The sequence below is a fragment of the Ictalurus furcatus genome, chromosome 18 (assembly GCF_023375685.1).
Source record: "Ictalurus furcatus strain D&B chromosome 18, Billie_1.0, whole genome shotgun sequence".
Lineage (NCBI taxonomy): Eukaryota > Metazoa > Chordata > Actinopteri > Siluriformes > Ictaluridae > Ictalurus > Ictalurus furcatus.
In genome coordinates this window covers 21,401,194-21,424,363 of record NC_071272.1, presented here as the reverse complement: position 1 = coordinate 21,424,363, position 23,170 = coordinate 21,401,194, and the positions used below count along the sequence as shown (strand labels likewise).

Genomic DNA, 23,170 nt, shown 5'->3' with positions numbered 1-23,170 from the left:
ACAAAACTAGTTCCATGTAGGGCCCAAAATTGCAAATCACTCAGACTGAACTATCCAGAGACTGCTGTATATATATAGTTCTCTGGTTCTGTTGATCTTTCTTACAAGTAAAAAATCACCTAGGAATGTGTAGTACAGCATCGGTCAGGGTACGAGATGCAAGCTCAAAACTGTTACGAGACGGCATAAAACACAGAACACAATAAAAACAGCCACAAAAATGTGAAGAAATCCATCTTTTCACACATTGGTGCACCAGTTTAACAAGCACCTTTGATTTACTTTGGTTGCAAAATAATGCCAAACATGTCAACAGATTTATGGGCAGACTTAAAGATAAAACAATTTCTTTTAACATAACAACAACAACAACACTGGACAAACTGGAACCTACAGTACAAATTCTTTTATCGAACACTAAAAAGAACTTACAGGTTCCATCCTTTAGCGAAATACCAACCCACGAAATATAAACTACGCCATATTAAAAATAAAATTAAATAAAAATCTATTTACACGCTTACATTTACAGACATTTGTTTTCCAAGAGATAAAACGCGTTCATTCTCACTGCACAGAGAGCATGGCAGTCAAAATGTCAATAAAATTGTCCAGGCCCCAGAGGTAGCCATCCTCTCGGTTTCCCTCCACCCACGGGCTGCGGTGGTCCAGCGTGAGAGGAGGCGGCACCGACACGGTCTTCCCAAAGTCGATCATCCACACGCCAGCACGGCCGCTCTGGTCATGAACGAACAGCAGCGAGCTTCCAACCACCTTCAACCAAACACACAAAGCAAACTGGTGAACTGGAGAATCAACAATAAATAGCACGTACTACTGAATGTGAATTTTAAAATAATGAGTTTGATGCTGAAAGTCGCAACATGTGGTATAATATGACTAATATACAGGCTTAAAGAGTTTGGTATTCTGTAAATAAAACGATCAAACACACTGACACAGATAGAACTAGTTTATTCTATCAAAACTTATAGCAATTTCGACCCAAGAAAATGGGGCTAGTTCCTAGAGCTGATGCCTCACGCTGCTTACGACTTCTTAATTACTCGTAATCGACATCCTGGATATTTCCCCCGACACAATTTGTACTTTTTGACGTTTCTCTCAAGTACAGACAAACCAGTCTGTTTAAAGGGGTCATTTTGTTGCTATGACAGGACAAGCAACTGTAAAAGATGGCGTCTTAGCAAGTGAAAATATCCCGAATATAGTCACATTTATCTCGTAACTCCTACACGTTTAATAAAATAGAGCCAAGATATAACATTATTAAACCTATTTCTTGGCATATTTTACTACTGACAAGCTTGAACTCATCGAAAATCCATTGGCAGATCATTTTTACTTGAAAGCGTTTATTTCCAGAAAGATGCTCAATAATATTCTGACTACAGAATAAGAAAATTTTAAGTTTAGCATTTGTAAACTAAAATCTACATCAGCAAATAATCCAACACTTTGAGAACAACATTCCCCAAAGACAAAATCGGTAGGATTTATTTATTTATTTATTTTGCATTTTTCCATACCGTCCCAACTTTTTCGGAACTGGGGTCGTACTTCAATCAGAAATCAAATCAACGAGCCTTAGAAGTGATCAGAACCATTTTAATGGGCTAACGTGGCAGTATCAACACGTTATACCGTCTCCGACGTTTTCATGCACGCACGCAATTTAAAAATCTAAAGCGTAAGCAAAATACAGATAACGTCCATAATATTTCCTAATGGGTGCCTTTATTTTTCTACTAGAATTTAATACTCTTTTAGAAATCATATCAGCATACTGTTTTGGGTTTTTTTTTTTTTTTTACCTCGTGTGTTTTGAAGAAGTCCGATTTCTCGAGCATCACCCGCAGCTCCTTTAATCTCTGTTGGTAATGTCTCTGAAATTACAGAGAAGCATCACGTCATGAACACAGCAAAGCTCGAACCGTGTCCCCTCTCAACTCCGAGCCAATACAGAAAATTCCTCACATACCAGCAGCGAGACATTGCCGTCAACAAAGTCGTCCAGCGCCTGAATCACCTCCTCCTTATACTTTGTCCTTTTAAAATTGGTGTTACAGGTACTGTCTGACTTCTGCACACAGACATGAGGAAACTGAAACCCAGCTCATGGCACAGTTATGTACCAGCACCAATACAATAATCATGGACATCACCGACTGCACAAATCACCTTGATGCCCTCGATGCGGAAGCCCAGTGTGGCCGTGGAGCTCAGCGTCTCTCTCCACTGCATGTATCTGGTTTTAAGCACCGCTTGCTGGACGTTTTCCTCCGGAGTCGGAGCCTCGGGGTCCACCGTGACCATCTTCTCGTACATGTCTTTACGAGGCTGAGGATTCTTCCGCGCTTTCTTCAGCTCCTCCTCCAAGTAGGTCCTGAAAATCAGACACGAACCACTCAACGACAACTATTCACTTATTAAAAATATGACATTCGATCTGTCTAATAATTATGTTTAACGTTACGGCACATCTACAACCTAGAGTCGCTCCATCGTTCGTCTACGCCGTGCGACCAAAAGTATGCGGACACAGGACCATCACACAAACTTGTGATCTACCCCGAAACTGCTGCCAAAAAGTTGTAAAGAAGCACACAGTTGTAAAGTATGTCTTTGTATGCAGTAGCTTTAAGATTTCCCTCCACTGGAACGAAAGGGATTAGCCCAAAGCAAGGTTCGTGAAGACATGGTTTGACAAGGTTGGTGTGGAAGAAAGAACCAACCTGTGTGTGGCCTGCACAGAGTTCTGACCTCAACCTGAGTAAAGATGATAAACTGGAACACTGACTGACCCCAAGCCTTCACTAATGCTCTTGTAGCAGACTGAGCACAAATCCCCAAAGCCGCTCTCGTACATCTAATGAAAAGCCTTCCCAGAAGAGTGGACGTCATTAGAAAAGAAAAGAGGGTGGATAAATCTGGAACAAGATGTTCAACAAGCACATATGGGTGTGACGGACAGGTGTCCACATCCTTTTGCCTATACAGGTGTAGTAATATAGGTGCGCACACTCCTGAGAGGAGGAGGAGGAGGAGGAGGAGGTGGCATCTGGCAGCAGTGGATGCAAATGCCACAGCATGCTCCAGGCACGATTGCCTTGGCCTTCTTGAGTGTTAAACCTGAATAACGAGCTACCCGAATACAGCCTTCTGATGATCTGAAGACTGAATTATAGAATCTGAATTTGTCAACAATACTAATACAATAATTCAACGGCTTTGAATTCTTTTAATAGCGTCATAGTAGTGATCGTAAACATTAATAACGACATTTATGTAGATTTTTAGCCGACGTTCTCGGTAGGCCAAAAGCAAGCAGGATATCTCACCGGCTTCCCATTTTGCAGTCCATAATGCAGGGCGAGTCAAAGTACGACAGCAAGTCGTCCATGAGGTTGTAGTCCTGCTCGTCTCGCCGGGTCACGCCGTGGTACGCAGGCACAAAGGGCCGCAGCACATCGTCCATAAGCCGCTGCAGACACTGCTGTTCGCTCGCGCAGTACTTCTTCAGCAGCTTCCCGTTACTGCCTGTCTGAAAATTACCTGCAAAACCCGGACAAAACCACGAAAAACTATTCGCTGTGAGAAGAATAAATGTCAGGGTCATGCTTCGTGCTTGATTCTTAATAAGCAGCGCAAACCAATGAACCAATGAACAGGAATAAGTGTAAAGCTCAATGGAAAAGTTTGTAGTTGAACACAAACCTGCATGTCCAACCACTTGGACCCAGGGAGAGCGCTTCTTTAAAGGCAACACAACAGGAGACCAGTTCACCATGTTTTTATTCCGCTCCTACAAAGCACAGTTTACAAAGACATCATCAGGTCAAAGAGGCAGATATAATAGCAATAAAAATAATTTTAAAAAATAAATAAATTAATTAATAATAATAATAATAATAATAATAATAATTCTGCTACTTAACCAGTTTGTCAACACTCATGGAACGGAAAATGTATTCAATGCAATAGCATTTAAGGCATCCAACATATCGGAGAATATTGTATATTGTAATACATTGTAGAACATGAAAATGTTGAAAATGGCAAAAATAATAATATATCTTATACATAATAATAAAATTATAAATCACAAATAAAATAACAACGAACATGTCTACAGCTCATATAAATAGTAAACGGCCCAAATAAATAAATAAATAAATAAATGAATGAATAAGTTTTGCATGTGTAATAAATGTGTGGAGCGGTAGGGAAAATTTCCATCAGATTTTATTGCATATATAAACAGGGGTATTCAATTAAATTGATAAAAAAGTTCCAGGTAGATAACATCCCTAACCCTAACCCTTCATGATTAGTTCTATTAGTAAAATTGTCTTTATTGTAAATTTAAAAAAAAAAAAAAAAAAAAAAAGACTCTGCTCTCATGGATATCAAAGAATTGCAAACAAAACACAGGTTTATCCAAAAAAAAAAAAAAAAAAAAAAAGAGAGAGAGAGAGAAGAAAAATCTTTTAAATATAGTTGCAACAATTATTAGCACCCTTTTAGTCAATACTTTGTGCTACCTCTCTTTGCCAATATAACAGCTCCGAGTCTTCTCGTATAATGCCTGATGAGGTTGGAGAATACATGGCAAGGGATCTGAGACCGTTCCTCCATACAGAATCTCTCCAGATCCTTCAAAATCCTGCAAACTAGGCCAGAACTACTAACTAGGGCTACTGAACTATATGGCTCCACCTTTCTGTGCATGTTCTAAGTAGCATTTGTTTGTCGTCTTGCAAATTAAAAAAAAAAAAAAAAAAAAAAAAAAAAAAAAGGCTTCGCTAACGTAGTATCAGGCTACATCTTATGAGGTACGCTAGCATTACAAATTTAATATCAGCTAATAACGAACTGAAGAAATCCCATAGTATTGCTCATTGTAGTCAGTTGGATAAAGGAGTGAGATCAGTGATATAGCCTTCATGGGTGCAACCAAGAACACAAACTAAGAAGACATTTTAATGTATTTGGTATGACGTTACAGGTCAGGATATGAAGGAGAAGAAAACAGTACAAACTACGAAACGATAAATGACACTGGATTTATGAGCATTCTGCTCTACTTAAAAAAAACAACAACAAAACAAGAAGTCTTTAAGGTATCCGTTTCAAAATGTCTCCAAAGCCACAGCTCCATTTCTGTAACGTAATCCTTACCTCTGCCTTCAGCTCAGACAAATAACTCCTTCGGCACTAATGACCACCAAGCCAATCATTGACAACAAAGCTGAGCTTGCTAAACTTATCAAGCAACATACTGAGCTGAATGATAGCTCCTTCATCTTACACAATAACTGATGAAACATTTACAGAAAGGACTTGTGTTGTGCTACTCCTACAGGCCAGAAAGCCACCAAAAAGAAATAAAAGGTGCCCTACTTCCCGAATTTAAAAAGAATTCATTTGACCAAAAATGAAATGCATAATGTTCCCAAAATGTATTCGATCTTCCTTTCTTTCTTTCTTTCTTTCCTTTTTGACACCATGCCAGCTTCTATGGCTAGATCCATGGCGAGAGCCAGTTTAGTTATTCATGTGTAAAACTAAAAAAGGTGCGTAAGATTAATTTTTCCTAAAAACCTTAAAGCTAGGTTTGGATTTACTTGATTAAAAACCTTTTGAAAGTGTTCTCTTGAAGTGTCAAGAGAATAATACGGGTTCCTCAAGTGTGTCGAAGCGCTACAGTCCACTAAGACGTGTTTAATGGATAGCGGGTTCTGACCGGATGGGCACTTTGGTGAATTTTCTCCATTGGTGTGTGAGCCTTGCGCGTCATATCCGGCATCGAGTATAAGTGACTCAATCCCAGCGATTATTAAAAGGGAATGTGTGTCTTATCCCAACAACAGGATTTATTTCCCGTAATCTGTTGTTTAAACACCGATCCCGTTCCGGCTGCCATTTGTTTGTAGCGTACACGTAGAATATTGGTTTTAGGTCTGCGAACAGAAATGTAATCGATCAGCCAATGGCTGTTTGAATGGAACATCGCTTATAGCTGCCAGTTTAACATTATCTGTACACACGAATCCATATTAAATGTTAAACTGTGTTCCAATCCTAGTCTCTTTTAACATACGGCTCAACCTTCAGACTTTAGGCCACGCCTTCTACCCGAGTCTGATGCTGGTGCGAGGTTGTGTTGGTGTGAACTACAACTGTTTTAGCTCTGTAACACGGTCAGAAATCACATCAGCACATCTGTTTGAGACACTGGATATCGTGATGTTTACGCATGCAGGTTGCGTTACGCTAAACTGGTAGCTTTCATTAACTTTCATTACTTTCTAGCTATATTAGCAGAACTTCAGACACCAAACCAAGTTGATTGACTACACTGGGGATAAAAGGGGAAAATTACACGACTTTTTCTTTGGCCGAACTAGTGCTTCAAGACAGACAAAAACATGAGTTAGAGGTGTGCGTCGGGACTGGGATCCCAAGGGACAACAACAACAACAACAAAAAAGTCACGATGACGCGTGGGCGGTCTTTCCACACGTCCTAGTCACGCCTGATGATCAGATATAAGCTGGCATGATAAAGAAAGGCCATGTTTATTAACGAGGGTGCATATAGGGTGCTCATTTACCGTAGTCATATATGCCACTCCTACTAACGAAGAAAATCCCAGCAGGTAGAAAGAAAGAAAAAAAAAAGAAGTTATTTTACTGCAAAAACCCCTAGACGTTTGTGGATTGGACAGCTTTGGATTGATCTTAAACTGTAATCGGCTGAAATGTAACCCGCTGAGCGTATAAGCTTCCTTTATACAGTATGTTGATTCTGGAGGGTGTGATCTTGGAGAGAACGTAGGGGTAAACTTAGATAACTAATTGGTTGTTTTTTTTTCCTCCACGTGTGCACAAGGCAACAATAAGAAAAGGGCAAAGTTCGGATCGAGCTCTACTTATTGATAAGCAGAGCTTCCAATGTTTTAACTGATCAAAAACCAGGTTCACCTAGAAATAGTCAACACAAAGGGAACGTAACCAGAAGTGAGTCTTTCATGTCCTGTATCTTTTCCCCTTCACTTTTACACTGGGGGAAGTTTTTTCTGCTTTTGGTCAAACTGCTGAATTAACTGAAAAAGCAACAACGACCAAAAAGGTGTCTCTCATATTACCCTGGCAAGACGGCAAAAAATTGAAAACGGTGCATCTAAACCATCAATTTGGCTCCTCTGTGTCTTATCGTGGTCACGATGGTTTAATATACTACACTGGTTGTATTTGAGTAGCATAACCAACTAAATCTGTTAGACCATATTGTAGATAGGTGTTATAAAACTGAGCAGTTGAGGTTTAAGAGCCTTGCCAAGACACCACTGTTGGGCCCTTGAGCAAGGCCCTTAACCCTCAACTGCTCAGGTGTATAAATGAAATAAATGCAAGTCGCTCTGGATAAGAGCATCTGCTAAATCAGATAATGTAAAAATGTAAACCGTGGGAGGGGAATAAACAGTCCCATGCACCTCTCCACATCCCATAATTTATAGAGTCCCTTTCACACATCACTACCAGTTCCACTAGCATGATGTTCTCCAGAACACAAAAACAATGCAGAAGAACAAACCCATCGTCTCGAGTGAGCAGCGCGTCCAATGCGATGACCTTATAAGCGCACTCGTAGCCCTCGTTTCACTGCGTGTTTACACAGAACACCGTTTACACGCACGATTCCTGTCAGCGCCTGAAATGCCGACCGATGAGATGTGACTCAGAACTCTCCAAGCCGAAAAGTTCAACAATCAAACAACCACAGCTGGTGTTTCTCTCAAAGGAGGTTCTTCTGGTTGTCTACAGTGTCATGAATATGATCTGCATTATTGGGATTTACATGTGCACCAGTGTAGCTTTAACACCCCGCCCCCAAACACACACCGAAAAAAAAAAAAAAGAGAGAGATTTAACCTAAAAACGTGCCAAATATTACCATAATCTATTCATTCGCTTCGAGTCAAAACCAAATCCGAAGTTTAATCTCGCCTCTGACGTGAAAGTATTCATAATCAAAGTTTCAGTATTTTGTTGCCTCAAAAAAGAGCAGATTAGTTACACTAGGACAAATAAAGAAATGATTCGATGAACGATTTACCAAACATCATCTTTAAACGTTCTAGTAGATGCCACAAAAAAAAAAAAAGAATAATATGATTTCATTTTGGGTGCACGGTCACCTCAGACCTCCAGGGTTGTGGGTTTGATTCTTGCCATAGCCCTGTGTGTGTTTGCGGAGTATGCATGTTCTCCCCGTGCTGCTGGGGGGGGTTTCCTCGGGGTACTCCGGTTTCCTCCCCCAGTCCAAAGCCATGCTGATTGGCCTGTCCAAATTACCCGTAGCGTATGAATCTGTATGTGAATGTGTACGCGATCGATTGGCACCCCGTCCAGAGTGAACCCCACCTTGTTCCCCATGCTCCAGGTTCCCCGTAACCCAGTAGGATACGCGGTATAGAAGATGGATGGATGGATGATGTATTTTCTTAAATTTACCTTTTTTGTTACACTAACAAAAATATTTGAAGAGCCTCCCATCAAAAAAAAAAGGTTCTTTGGAGAAACAAGCAAACATTGAAATAAGCCAATTAAAATGCTTATTCCAACTGCATGCAAATGTAAACACATCTGTATGACAACACAATAATAACCAAGCAAAACAGCTGTACAGTGTCACCTTTTTTATCCAGATACAGTGATCTAAAGAAGCATAACAATAAACAGAAATCAGTGCAGACTGCATACGTTAATAAACTCACCACGTGGTCTTTTCCTTCATTATTCCCATGAAATTCCTCCTCATACTCCTCGAAGCTGGAGGTGGGAGAGAGGCCCGCGGAGGAGCAGTCCGAGAGCTTTCTCAGCCCGAGAGAGGAGGCAGGGGAGCCGCCGAAGCCGCTATCCGAGCACAGGGACTCCTCATCCGGCTGAGATCCGCAGGAAAGTCCGCTAGTGTTCCGGTGATCGATCTTCTTCTCGGTTTGGGCCACACAGGGTTCGCAGGTCACGACCAGCTCAGGAGGAGCTGCACGCAGGGCGACAACACAGCTCTGCTCCTCGGTGTCCCGCGCTGCCTGAGTCGGCCAGTGTAAGCTCTGGATCATATCTCCAACATCCGGACATGGAGCAGCGCTGCCGGGCGTTTTAGTCATCCCGATCACTCCTGCACCATGGAGACCGCAGATCTCACTAGCTTTAACTGATCCCCCAGCACAGATCTCCGCGCTTGTCAGGTGGTGTGATTGCGTGCTCGACTAATCGGATTTGACGTTACTCGGTCGTTAATCCGCTAATCCGTTCAGGAACTCATCAGCGTTTTGTCTTTCATCTCTTACACACGTAAGAAACAGCCAACTGCAATAAACACGCCTGTCGCGTGCTCATCAGCAGTGATGCGTGTTAGTAGCAGGTTTCACTTCCTCGTCTTCTCTAATTGGTCGATTGCGTTAGCCCCGCCCACATCGACACTGCTCTTAAAGCAATAGCACCGCCTAATGTGTGTGCGTCACATTTTTGACAAATAGCCGACTAATTACATTATATATATATATATATATATATATATATATATATATATATATATATATATATATATATATATATAATATCGTAAATAATACACGACTAGTTTCTATCATCTTCAAATCATTGTTAACTTAAATTATGTTTTGTTTTTTTAAGTCTTAATGTAAATAAAGTTCAAAAGGTGTATGTAAATAGGTTAGTTCAGTGGTTTTCAAAGTGGGGGTCGCCAGGGGGCGGGCCTCAACAATTTGGTGTGAAAAGTAAATTCTCACTCTCAGACAACCACACAAACACACACACAAAATCAATTCCTAATGTAATGTAATGTAAAGATGTAAGATGTAATTATTAATAATAATAAAAAAAAGGGATATATATATTCAGAAGTCTGTATTTTTAATGTGTTTTAAAGACATCTTGCAAAAGGGGGGCCTCGGGTCAAATGTTAATGCCATTTGGGGGACCTTGCCCTGGAAAAGTTTGGGAACCACTGGGTTAGTTCATTCATTCATTCATTCATTCATTCCGAGAGCCGTATCTGTCTTTATGCTCTGCTCATATCATGTTCATGTAACCTGGAACGCATGTAGACATTTACACACCTTGTTTACCTGCTCAGATTGAGAGGATGTTAGTGTTTCAGTTTCAACCCCTTTACTGGTGTAAAAATCAAATCAAATCAAATCAGGGTGGTTTGCACGTTAGCACGTTAGCCTCACACTTCCAGGGTTGAGGGTTCGATTCCCGTCGCTGTCCCCTGTGTGTGCGGAGTTTGCATGTTCTCCCCGTGCTGCGGGGGTTTCCTCTGGGTGCTCCGGTTTCCTCCAACCAGTCCGAAGACATGTGTGGTAGGCTGATTGGTATGTCCAAAGTGTCCATGGTGTGTGATTGTGCCCTGCGATGGATGGGCACTCCATTCTGGGTGTACCCCACCTTGTGCCTGGTTCTCCCTTGGATGGGCTCCAGGTTCTCCGTGACCCTGTAGGATAAGTGGTATAGAAGATGGATGGACAGATGGGTGGAAAATCGGCGTACATCCATTTTCCTCTCACACTGACAGCGTGAGCTAGCGCTTGGCAGAAATGAGAGCTGTCGAAATACGAGTATTTCCACGTATTTTCCTGTAAACCCTGTCTGACTGGTCTTGTATGCAAGCCTTAAGCGACCATGCGTAACTTTTTTTTCTTGTTTTATCGTGAAATCAACATACCAAAAGTTGTTTTCTCGTGATTGCAACTGTGTATTCGACATAATGTTGATCTTATTGTTCTGGAGGCAGAAAAAGCTTAACGCAATCCCGTAGCATCATGAACAGATTCATTTTTACTTTGATCAGAGACTCACTCAAGCTAGAATAGCTCTGTATCTATCAGTGATTGACGACTTCCACATTAGTGCCAGACGCTTGAGAAGGGGGACACCCGTCCCTCTTAATGCGGAGGTAAAGTCCATCTCTACAGCAGGCAATTATTAAATAAACTCAGCAAAAAAAAAAAAAAAAGAGAGAAATGTCCTCTCACATGCAACTGCTTTTATTTCCAGCAAATTTCTTAAAATGTGTAAATATTCGTATTAACATAAAAAGATTCACAGACATTTGAAGAACAGAAATGGAATCACGAGTCCCTGAGGTGGGGGCGGGGGGCAGGGGGGCGGGTTTGGGGACTTAATTTGTTTTAATGAAACAGTCATTTGATCATAAATGCTTGTGGACGGTAGATAGATTAGACAGATAGATGATTTGATAGGTAAACATATAGAACGATAGATAAGCAGAGGATAACTATGTAATGACACTGCAGATATACCAAAACGGTTTCTTTTTCAATTAAAGATACAAAATGACAACACTGCCATCTTATTTTACTGACATTTAAATACATAATGACAAATGGAAAATTATTTGGTGCTAAAGAAAAAATCTTCATGGGTTACACCCCTGGTGATGAGACCGGAGCACCCAGTGGAAACTCACACAGACACAGGGAGAACACTTACAGAAACTCCACACAGACAGTAACCCAAGTTCAGGATCAAACCGAGCAACGAGTTGGCAACACCAACGATTGCCATAACGAAGTTAGTACTGATTTATAATCAAGTCTCTCTAAACATGAATAATTTATTTTATTATTAAATCATTTCTTAAATTCCTTCAGGGAAATTAAGTATTTTAAGAAACAGGTGGTGCTGAAAATCTCACTGGCAAAACTGTTAAACTGACCGGCCAGTACTATTGCATCACTAAATATGAGAGCCAGTAATATTGTAATATGCAAATGTATTTTGGAGGAGGGAGGTAGAGTTGGAGCATGTCCCATCCATTCACTTATCCTACACAGGGTTGCGGGGAGCCTGGAGCTTATCCCAGGAAACATAAAGTGGAGGAAACACTGGACTCCACCCATCGCAGGGCATGGGGCGGAGGCAGGAATCAAACCCCCAGCCACGGCGGTGCGAGGCAAACATGCTAACCACTAAGCCTGTGCTTCGGGGGTTTCCTCCCGGTACTCCGGGTTTCTCCCCCAGTCCAAAGACATGCGTTGTAGGCTGATTGGCATCTCTAAATTGTCTGTAGTGTGTGAATGTGTGTGCGAATGCCCTGCAATGGGTTGGCACCCCGTTCAGGGTTGTGCCTCCTTGTGCCCCAAATCCCCTGTGATAGACTCCCCGCAAACCTGTGTAGGATAAATGGTACAGAAAATGGAAGGATGGACGGATATAAGCACACACAGTATGCGTTTTCTTATGATACCTCAACCCTTTAAAATCCTATTGTATTTTAGATGGTAACGCTAGGAAGATGTAACTGCATTCGCTAAACATCCCTGCTTCCAATATCAAAATCTTTTCACACTCCAGCCTGTCCTTTTTTTCGAGCATGTTATTTAAACCCGTAGATTTATCCAGAATGATGTCGCGTACGTTGGAGGGTGAAGGGCACGGCAGATGTTGCGCCAGATGGATGAGCCGCGTTCACACAGCACTTCTCATTAACAGATGTGGGCCAGCTGTGACTGGCTACAGCAAACCGCAACGCTTTAACCGAATCCTTCATCCAGTTTCAGCACTTTAAACTTACCAATCCTGCATCGTCACTCTTTACAGAGTGCTCTTCCATTCTGGCTTCTGATTGGTCAGGACGTGTTGATGAATTTTCTAGAACAGCAGTTCTGACAGTTGTGCAGCTATAAATCACAGGTTGAAACTAATGTGCTCATTCTAGGAGTTTTATTCATTACACCCGAGAGCCTCTAAATAACAGAATTGTGAAATATGAAATTCGAAACATTTTGAATTAATAAATAAACGATGGCTTATTACATAATTGTTAGTGAAATATAGACCGTATTAAGTGGAGCATACAGGTCACCATATAGTGTTTCATCATTATGGAAATCGAGTAATTAGCAGCCCAGAATAAAATAATAAAAACTACATACTATATTTCTCCTTTGAAGGAACAGTTCAGCCAAAAATGAAACCCATTTCGTGGTTTCATCAAACCGACAATCAATCAAGTTCACCCGTCTAAAACTTCTGCTACTATAGTTTTGGAATGGAGCTTCAAGGTTAATGTTGTTCACAAACAATGGAAGTGCATAGCTACCAGTTCAGCATCGTGTATTGAAACTACCGCTTGTCTAATCCATCATGCATTGTTGGAGTTGGTCAGTGTGGTTCAGTGCTTTCTGACACTGGATGACACACGGAGGTCTATAAACATGGACAAAAAAAGGCACAGAGATGAAAACAGTCAATCTTCTAACAGAATCTCTCTCTCTCTCTCTCTCAGCACTCTACATAACAGCGTCAGACTCTGGTAGGAGACATGGCCCTAGTAAAGGCTAAACTGTATTCTAGAAGCGATTCGGGTGATGACGTAGTTCAAGGTGGATTGAATATATATCCATTGAGGTCTTTTTGTGTGATTTTATGAAATTTTATGTACAAATAGTATAACTGACCCTAGCAGTGTCGTTTGAGGTGAGTGTGATTTGAACGCTAAACAGGAAGCTCTAAGACTCCATTACTTGTTAGCAATATTTGCCTTGTAGTACCAGTAGTCCTAAAGCAAACTCAATACATCAAGCATGCTTTGGCTAATCAATCATATCTGGCATAAAGGGAGGACATCTTGTAAACTTTTCTGACACCTTTGCATACGTGTGCTAATGTTTAAAGGCAAACGTGGAAAGGTTTTATATGTAAATGAGCCGATCTCAATTAATCAACCCAAAATCCCATCACGTGTCGCCACCACAAGGGGACATAAGTTGAGAAAATGGGTTAAAGGTATAGGCAAAGAAAGACAAAAGTAAAAAATTTTTTGTAGAAAAACGTCATGAAACATGTACAAATTGGTTAAAATAGAGTTAGAGTACATACGAATATACTAATTCTCTCACACACACACACACACACACACCGTGTACAACCAGTCGCACGGACCCTACGAGTCCTTCAAGTCAAGCAACAGTCAATTTGGGGGAAAATAAAAATCTCTTGTTTTCAGAGTTTAAAGATGTTTAACCACAATCGCATACATCATCTTGAGATAAAAGAAATGCTTGTCCATCCTGATGAATGTCACCACCAGATAAATAAAATAAAACCAATGTGCAATAAAACCCTAACGGATCAAATCACTAGCGTCCCGTGTCCAGGTCTCTCATGTACTCCTGCAGGGCCTGGAGGCGAGCGTCGATCTCAGACAGGTCTGCTCCGGTATCCACAGAACTCTCTGACATGGAGACAAAAAAATAAAAATAAATTTAATTACTGACCACCACCATGCAGGTTAAATTATTAATACATTAATTCATATGATAAAATTACAATGATGCTGTCAGATTTGTGAATCCATCATGAACGTGAAAGAAGCAGGATTTGCAGCAAGGTTACCATGGCAACCTGTTTCTCATCGATTTCTTTTCTACTTTCTTCCACACTTAACCCCCGAGACACATTTCAAAAGCTGTAGCAGAGCACAAAACACGGTCAGATCACATCATTCCTTCACCCACGTGGGATTTCGTGATCGCTCGTGATTGGTGGAAAGTACACAGCTCAGGTGCCTTCGGTTCACTGTATGTTTGTCATGAATAAGTAGAAATTCGAGCAGTTTTAGTTCAACCTTAGAACTAGTTTAGGAAGCTTGTCCAGGCATTATATGATACCAAATTTAAACTTCGCACTGAAATTGTGAAGAGCTCGACTCACTTGCATTTCACATCCAAAATAACACCAGAGAGTTCATTGTATATCCTTTGAGCCTGAAATTTAGTTTCGGATTTGAGATCACCTTTACAGCCTTGGTTAGAATCTCATCCCTTATTCACACCTGACAATATTTGAATTAATGATAACATTCGATTTCTGATTTTTTACATTTAGATGAACATTTCCATATCCGTATCTTCTTTCTCAAACAGATACGGTTGTTGTGCCTACCTCTCCCTCTTTTGGTTGGAGTGCTACACATTGGCTTTTTGTTCACGTGTCTTCCTCTTATCTATGGACAAGAAACATTTCATTTCAGGGGAAGCACAGACAGAACTGATGTTTACCTTAAAAACCAAATAAAAACAGAGTTACTCACCGTAGCTGGACCATTATACGCCGGTTTTCTTCCTCTGTTTAAAAGAAAGATTATTCAAAACCCCCAAAAATACAGATTTCATTCATCGGTGAAATTTGAATGCGTCGGTTTTACTGACCTGCTATTCAAAGGCTTAGCAAGATCCTCAAACTCAGCCAGTGAGCTTTCAGAAGAGTGACGACTCCTCCTGCTCTCCACAGATGTGCTCCTGCCCCGGCCGGCACTCCCCCGTCTGATCAGCTGAGGAGCGTGCTCTCTGGACCGTGAACGACCGCGTTCGTTCAGAGCCGGCGATGCCAACGTGTCCCTTCTGACTTTCCTTTGGCTAATGAAGACAAAAATCCAATTTTATGGAGGGAAAAGAAGAAGAAAAAAAAAAAAGCAAAGAAGACAAGTACAGTAAGAAAATTTCTGAAGATCTAAAATGGTGGTCAGGAAAACAAAACAAACCAGTAATACAAAAAAAAAAAAAAAAGACTTAAAACCAAATGCGTAAACACAGGGATGACTAACACAGAAGGAAAGCAGCCTCACTTCTTGAATTCGGTCTCTTTTTGGCGTCGTTGTCGCTCTTGAACGTAAGCTGTTGGGTCAAATCGTGGCCCTCGAGATCCTGAAGTAAAAGATTAAAAAAAAAAAAAATTCACCGAATCAAATCTCCACAGTGACGAGTCTATCGGTTTCTTTTTGCTCGCTAATCTTAAATATTCATATATTATCTTTTCACAGGCACGGACAAATCAAATTGCAGATGAAGCAGGTTCAACAACCTGTATACAGTTATGTGAAAAAATAAGTACACCCCATGGGCATTGTTGGCTTTTTTGACACATTTGGACAAGCAAACATTTGATCATCTTTGAAACAGTGCCCATCAATAAAGTTGCTATACTTGAACAAAACCACAAAAAAGGAAAATTTGCTTTTTCAATCATTTATTCAACAGAAATATCAAGAAATGTGATATTCTTCTGTGGAAAAACTAAGTTCACGCTTGGCCTCAGAAGCTAGCTCTGAGTCTTCTCCTATAATGCCTGATGAGGTTGGAGAATACATGGTGAGGGATCTGAGACCCTTCCTCCATACAGAATCTCCCCAGATCCTTCACATTTCAGGGTCCACACTGGTGGACTCTCTTCTTCAGTTCACCTCACAGGTTTTCTATGGGGTTCGGGTCAGGGGACTGGGATGGCCATGGTAGGACCTTGATTTTGTGGTCAGTAAACCATTTTTGTGTTGATTTTGATGTTTATGTTTTGGATCATTGTCCTGCTGGAAGATCCAACTACGCCCCATTTGAAGCTTTCTGGAAGACGCAGTCAGGTTTTCATTTAATATCTGTTGATATTTGATAGTCCATGATGCCATGTATCCTAACAAAATGTCCAGGTCCTCTGGCTGAAAAACAGCCCCAAAACATTAAATATCCACCACCATATTTAACCGTGGACATGAGGTACTTTTCCATATGGCTACCTCTCTGTGTGCACCGAAACCACCTCTGGTGTTTATTACCAAAATGCTCTATTTTGGTTTCATCTGACCATAGAACCCGATCCCATTTGACGTTCCAGTAGTGACTGCAAACTGAAGACGCTCGAGTTTGTTTTTGGATGAGAGTAGAGAGTTGTTTTTTCCTGAAACCCTTCCAAACAACTTGTGGTGATGTAGGTGACTTCGGATTGTAGTTTTGGAGACTTTGTGACCCCAAGACACAACTAACTTCTGCAATTCTCTAGTTGTGAACCTTGGAGATTTTTTGGCGACTTGAACCGTTCTCTTCACAGTGCGTTGAGACGATATAGACACTCGTCCTCTTCCAGGTTGAGTCATAACAGTTCCAGTTGACTGGAATTTCTCAATTATTGCCCTGATGGTGGAAATGGGCATTTTCAATGCTCGTGCTATTTTCTTATAGATACTTCCCATTTTGTGAAGCTCAACAACCTTTTGCCGCACATCACAGCTATATTCCTTGGTCTTATCCATTGTTATGAATGACTAAGGGAATTTGGCCTATGTATTATGTATGTGTATTAAATGCAATGTGCTAGAGAAGTACAGAGACAAACAGACAGAGCAAAATAGACAGTTAGTCTAATAGACAGTTAGACAAGATAGTCAGTTCAGAATGCAAGAAAACATGCATACTGATATACTACAAGATATATAAAACACATGCCTGTTGGAGAAGGTGAAGGCCTTGAGAAGTGGTTGCGTGCGCCTGAAGAACCCGACCTTCTCCCCCTCTCTTCTGACCTCCTGCTGCGATCCTCTGCTCTCTCTCTGGACCCTGAGCGAGCCCTCAACCCTGCTCTGGGTGCACCGCGCTCCCTCGAGGCCGACCGTGGAAAATCCGCCTCACCCCTGGACCCACTCAGGCCGGACAGAGCCGGTGTAATCCGCCTACAAGCGTAAGGTAGTAAAGGCTCGAACACTGGCACACAGGATCAGGTAGAGGTACGATTACAGAGATTAGACAGTTACACAGCACTTACCCCCGACGCAACACGGCTAACTCTGTGGTCAGACTCTTCACACGTATTCGTAGAGCTCGCTCTGAGGCCCTCAGTTCCTCCAACTAGGAAGACGATGGAATTATTATTATTACTAGTGTCTCTACAATACGATCAGTTATTTTATAATTGTAAAAAAAGTGGGACGGTGAGCTAGCTGTGCAGTAAAAAACACATATGTACCAGTCAGTTATCCTGGCAGCCTAATAATGTAAAATTATCCATATTACACCTTATATTATAATTCCGGATCGTCGTCCTTACAAAATACGTTTATTAAAATGTCCTATTTTTATTTCGTGAATCAGGATACGTCTCATGTATTGAAGCTTTAGTGTATCGTTTCATGCCTATAATGAATCTATAATTAACACTGAACAAAACTGCACCTCCAAGCATTCGGATAGAATAACACTCGACGCGGTCACTTGCTAGCGTGAACATAAGGTTACAAAGACTCGCCTGCTCCATTAGATGGCGCTGTTCTTGACCCCGCTTGCTTGCGGAGCGTTGGCTTTTTGCTCTCTCTCTTAAAAGCTGCTCCTCTAGACGGTGCACCGCTTCCCTGAGCCCCCGAGTCCCTGAAGTGGAGCCAGTCCCAGCCGCCCGCAGTCGCTCCAGAGCTTCGGCCAGCGCGTCCTTCTCCTCTCTGACCACAACCAACCTGACGCAGTACAGTAAATTTCAGCACATGCAGTCAGAAAAATATAACCAGTCGTTAACGAAGCAGATATGCTGGCGTCTCCTGATCTATTTCACTTTCTAGATGGTTGAAAGACAGAAAACAGAACTGACTCGGCACGCAGTCGGCGGGTCTCTTGGTCCGATACCGCACGGTCTCCTCTCATCCTCGTGGCATTTAGTTCAGCCCTTAGAGCCCTGATCTCTCTCTGGAGGGTTGCAGGATCAGGCTTACCAACATACGGCAGTGGCAAAGGGTAGTGGATCCTAGTGAAAGCACAAGAATGGCATTTAAAATAAACGAGCTGGGTGTTCAACGTTTGTCGCTTTAGTTTTGCACTAAAAAAAAAATCTCTCCCAGTGATTTTTTCGGTAATAACCTGCCTCGAACCGCATCAAGCCCATTCAGTGTCAGCCAGATGTTTTGTTGATGTGGTTTAGGACGCAATGGGACTTTAACACGTTTAACACGTTACGCAAAGTTACAAAGGCAGCCGTATGGCACTTTCTCCCTTACAGCAATTCGCTATCACTCTGCATCATAGGCCATGCCTCTCGAAGTCTGAAGGTATAATTACAGCAGAATGATGGAAGAGATGTGAATAATATTATTGTTTAATAGTAAGACTACAGAGCTTCATTTACATTTACGCAGGTATGCACAGAAAGGATTCCGTTAGACATAATAGTCTCGCAGCTTCAGACACCAAACAGATGTTCAGTGGGAAACTGTGTGTTCATGTAAACTGTACTGACCTATCAAATTCCACAGTGTAGATGAGGATGAGGTAGCGTTTAGCGCTGAGAGCGGGGGACTGCTGCTGGGCACGAGGCCTCCCCACCACACCCGCCTTCCTGTTCCGCAAAAGCTCCAGGTCCGAGTAGGTCAGCAGATCAAGCGTTACCGACTCACTAGACTGGGTGTTTACAATACAAACGACAACATCGAATAAAGCTTACTAAACAAGGTGTTACAGTAACAGCATGTGCTGTAATCAATAATGGAGTTTTATAATGAAGTGGTGTTACCATTCCACGACTAAGTTAATTATTTTCCTGTAACAGCATGTCCCCAAGCGTTTTATTCTTCTTATACCACAGCAATTACAATGTTCATGTTAATTAATTACTGAATGATGGATCACATCTTTTTTTTTTATCCATTTATAGTTACATTTAATGTTGAAGGATGTAGGCAAAACAAATAAGTTCCTGTTATCACTGACATTACAGGTTCCTGCAGTGAATAAAGTGAATAAGAGAAAAAAAAATGAAATAAACACAGCTCGTCATGTTATAGAGAAACCACAAAGTGTAAACTCCTCTGTCCTGAAGACTTTCCTGTGTCGGAAACCTGACTGACGCGACAAAACACCGCAGACTCCTTCCAAAACGTTAAATAAACTTCTCCTTACAGAAAACTTCACCATATCAACAAGGATGCATTTTTCTCTATGATATAACAGCAATATTTTTTTAATCTATTTGTTTATGGTGTGTGCACGCCATACAGGAAGTCCCTGGAAACGAGTTTTTACTATAGAAAGGATCATGCATAAGAACAAGCACATTACTATAAACCCGTGACTTCCTTTAATGCCGTAAAATGTCCGAGCTGCCGTTAACGAAACTTCGTCACCACCTTCTGAGCAATCAGAATCCAGAATTCAACAGAGCAGATGTGTAATACTTATAAAACAAATGTATCTAATACATAAATAATAATACTCTGCAAGTTACCTTACTGACTGCAGACTCGAGCATGCTACAGAATATAGGGAACTGTTTAAAGTTTCCAGTTTTGCGCGTGAGGTCTTCGATGTCTGAAACAAAGCAACAAGCGAATCGGGAAAAAAGTCAAGGCACGACATAATATTAAGTCCAAACGGTATTGACAGAAGTGCACACTTACAGGCTGGATCGAATTCCCCACTCCACTGGTCTGCCGTCATGACATCTGAAATCTCTACCGTTAGTAAGCGATCTCGCAGTTCCACTTTAATGGCAAATTCAACTCCGCGGACGTTCAGTTCTTCTTGGACGACTGTGCCGACTTCCATGATGAATTTAGGGTACTTTCAGTAACCTGGAAAACATTTGAGGTTAAAACGAACAGCGTTTTTTTTTTTTTTTTTTTTTAAATGCACACTTACCAGCTACTTTATTCAGCCCACCCACCTACTTGGACGACCTTGTAGGTGTACAGTCCTATAGCTTCTCCCCACAAGAATTCTGGGTTGATCACAACAAATTAGAGATGCACAGCATTCAATTAAAAATAAGCTTGTGAACCTGTGATGTATTTCGATTTAGACTGACCTGTATTTATTTCACGTCTCACCGGTGTCATGATTGACAAGGACTAGGGTTGTTGCGGTTAGTCACGTTTCTACGTTTACCTCAAAATACTGATTCTATTCTTGCTCCAGTGGATCTCATCCCTTATGTGTATCCCTGGCGATGACGCCCCAAAAATGTCTGACTCTCTCCCCGAAGCAGTGTTGGAAAAGCAGGAAGGCATGCGAGTGTCATAGGAAGCCTGATGATGGCACATGAGGTGTTTTCGGTGGTACACAGGGGTCAGCATGGGCAGTCTGAACGGTCTGCGGCTACGAAGCCCGATACGCAGCAAACTGCGATGCACTGTGTGTCCTGACTCCTTTCCATCAGAGCCAGCATGAACTATTTAAGCAATTTGTGCTACAGTAGCTCTTCTGTGGGATCGGACCAGACGGACGAGCCTTCTCTCCCCACACGCATCAACGAGCCTGTCGGTGGTCCATCCTTGGACCACTTTTAGTAGGTACTAACCACTGCGTATCGCCAACACCCCACAAGACCTGCCGTTTTGGACGACCCAGTCGTCTAGCCATCACAATTTGGTCCGTAGACCTTAAAGTCCCTCAGAGCCTTACACTTGCCCATTTTTCCTGCTTCCAACACATCAACTTCGAGACCTAACTGTTCACTTGCTGCCTAAAATCCCACCACCTGACCGGTAGGAAGCCCGATGATGGCACACTAGGAACTATTGAGACAAACCAGACCGATCACTTATCGGTCACTCTATGTCGGCTCTAATAAAGTTTTGCGCTTATGGAAAACCTAATCGATTTCCACAACTTCCTGAGCCATAATTTATGATCTTGAAGCTGATCAATCAAAGTTTATTAGTAAGTCCAGGTAGATTGACAAGATATATTAGTAAGTCTTATTAAGAGATTCATAAATCACTCATTTCTTGTGTAAACGCTCGTACGAACAAGTTATGAATAAACCAGATTGTATCCAGGTTGTAACAGACAAGGCCCAATGTTATGAGGATAATATGAGATGTTATGAAAAAGATGTTCTCATGGTGTAGATTGGTGCTGAAATAGGTAGCCACAGGTAGGCTTCAGTCAGTAAGTTTACACTTATACAGTGAATTATACTGCAGGTTAACCTGATTTAAAAAAAATGCTTTAATAAGTGTAAATACAAAGTAGGTAAGAAAAATAAACTGTCTACATAGTGCTAACTCACCTGGTTGGCTAGTCAAGTGTTTATTAGAGAACACCTTCATTTCCAGCCAAGTTCATGTCCAGTTTTCTCAACTTGCTGTGTACTTTTATTCAAGCTAGCCACTCAAAAATATCAGCAAGACCGCTGTCTTTTTAATCGTTAACATGAATAACGCATTGTTTCTTTATTATTATTTTTATTATTCTGACTACAAACACGCATCTAATGTAACTTATGTTAGTAAAGTGCTGTGTATCTACCAAGCTAGCTATTATACCTTGTTAGCCAGCTAAGCTAACAGGCTACATACCCGTTGTGGATGGAGATGTTGTGTTTCCGAGAGTTGACCGGGGTGATTTAAGAATCTACATTTAACCGTTTTAACTTATAATCCGGAAACGATTAAAAAAAAAATAAGAAACGATTAAAAAAAAATCAACACTCTAGTTAAGCCATTTTAAAGCTAGCAAACCTCCATCTATGGTGTCAGTTAAAACAATTGAAAACAGCGGCACAACAACCGGGAATTTAAAAATCCCGCCCCCGAAAGCACCCATTGGCCAGAGACTTGAAAACTAGGCCTATGATTGGGTTATATTTATGTCAATCAGAGGCGGCACAGCCTTCGTCAACATTCTCGCGAACGCCCTCTACTGCATACTACCGTACTAATCGTAGCACACTATTTAGTATGATAGTATGCGTTATTGCTTTTAGCTGTTAGTGGAGGAGCTACAAAAGGACAGTTAAAATAATCACCACGATTATTTTGAAATAAGTATTGAAATCACGTTAATTTAGCACAAGTGTCATTTTATTTGCCATTATAAATCAACATGAAACTGGTTTTCTTTTCACACTTTCTACCATAAGCCTATCTTCTCTCAAATCTCGACATCTGAATTAGAATTAGACTATTCCTTGTAACATTTACAGATCTTTTAAATGCTCATTATAAACACAATTACACACTCTCACTCACTTTTATTACCAGCTGGTCAGGGTTGTTGTGGATTCCGAGCATATATTGGGAATACTGGGTGAGGCAGGAATACTGTACACCCTGCACTGCAACACCATGCATACACACTGGCATGTTTTTGGGCGGTTGGAGGAAACTGGAGAACCTGGAGGAAACAAGTGGAGAAAATTCACAGACTGCATACAGACACTAACCCAATCTCAGGATCAGACCGAGGACTCTGGAGTTGCAACATTACCCGCTGCATCACAGTGTCACCATTTGTCTTCAATTAGACTCAAATGAATAAATAAATAAATTACTCTGCCATCACAGT

General features: G+C 41.3%; 2 protein-coding genes across 5 annotated transcripts; both read right to left on the bottom strand.

Moving 5' to 3' along the window:
- itpkca (inositol-trisphosphate 3-kinase Ca) lies at nt 1-9,460 on the bottom strand. The gene is made up of 7 exons (XM_053649518.1): nt 8,804-9,460; nt 3,739-3,826; nt 3,363-3,576; nt 2,203-2,407; nt 2,003-2,104; nt 1,836-1,907; nt 1-774 (listed from the first exon to the last, which is right to left on the bottom strand). The coding sequence occupies exons 1-7, from the start codon at nt 9,194-9,196 to the stop codon at nt 568-570; spliced, it is 1,281 nt and encodes a 426-aa protein (XP_053505493.1). The 5' UTR covers nt 9,197-9,460; the 3' UTR covers nt 1-567.
- A 1,754-nt stretch (nt 9,461-11,214) lies between these two features.
- ccdc61 (coiled-coil domain containing 61) lies at nt 11,215-22,610 on the bottom strand. 4 transcript variants are annotated; one of them, XM_053648160.1, is made up of 13 exons: nt 21,894-22,609; nt 20,281-20,454; nt 20,109-20,191; nt 19,125-19,285; nt 18,483-18,635; nt 18,150-18,351; nt 17,670-17,752; nt 17,354-17,577; nt 15,706-15,784; nt 15,290-15,496; nt 15,172-15,205; nt 15,024-15,084; nt 11,215-14,313 (listed from the first exon to the last, which is right to left on the bottom strand). In XM_053648160.1, the coding sequence occupies exons 2-13, from the start codon at nt 20,426-20,428 to the stop codon at nt 14,219-14,221; spliced, it is 1,530 nt and encodes a 509-aa protein (XP_053504135.1). In that variant the 5' UTR covers nt 20,429-20,454; nt 21,894-22,609; the 3' UTR covers nt 11,215-14,218. The 4 variants fall into 4 exon arrangements, with proteins under 4 accessions (XP_053504135.1, XP_053504134.1, XP_053504136.1 ...); XM_053648159.1 differs by having other exon boundaries at nt 22,183-22,608; XM_053648161.1 differs by lacking the exon at nt 21,894-22,609 and adding an exon at nt 20,547-20,637.
- Between the last annotated feature and the right edge of the window lie 560 nt (nt 22,611-23,170).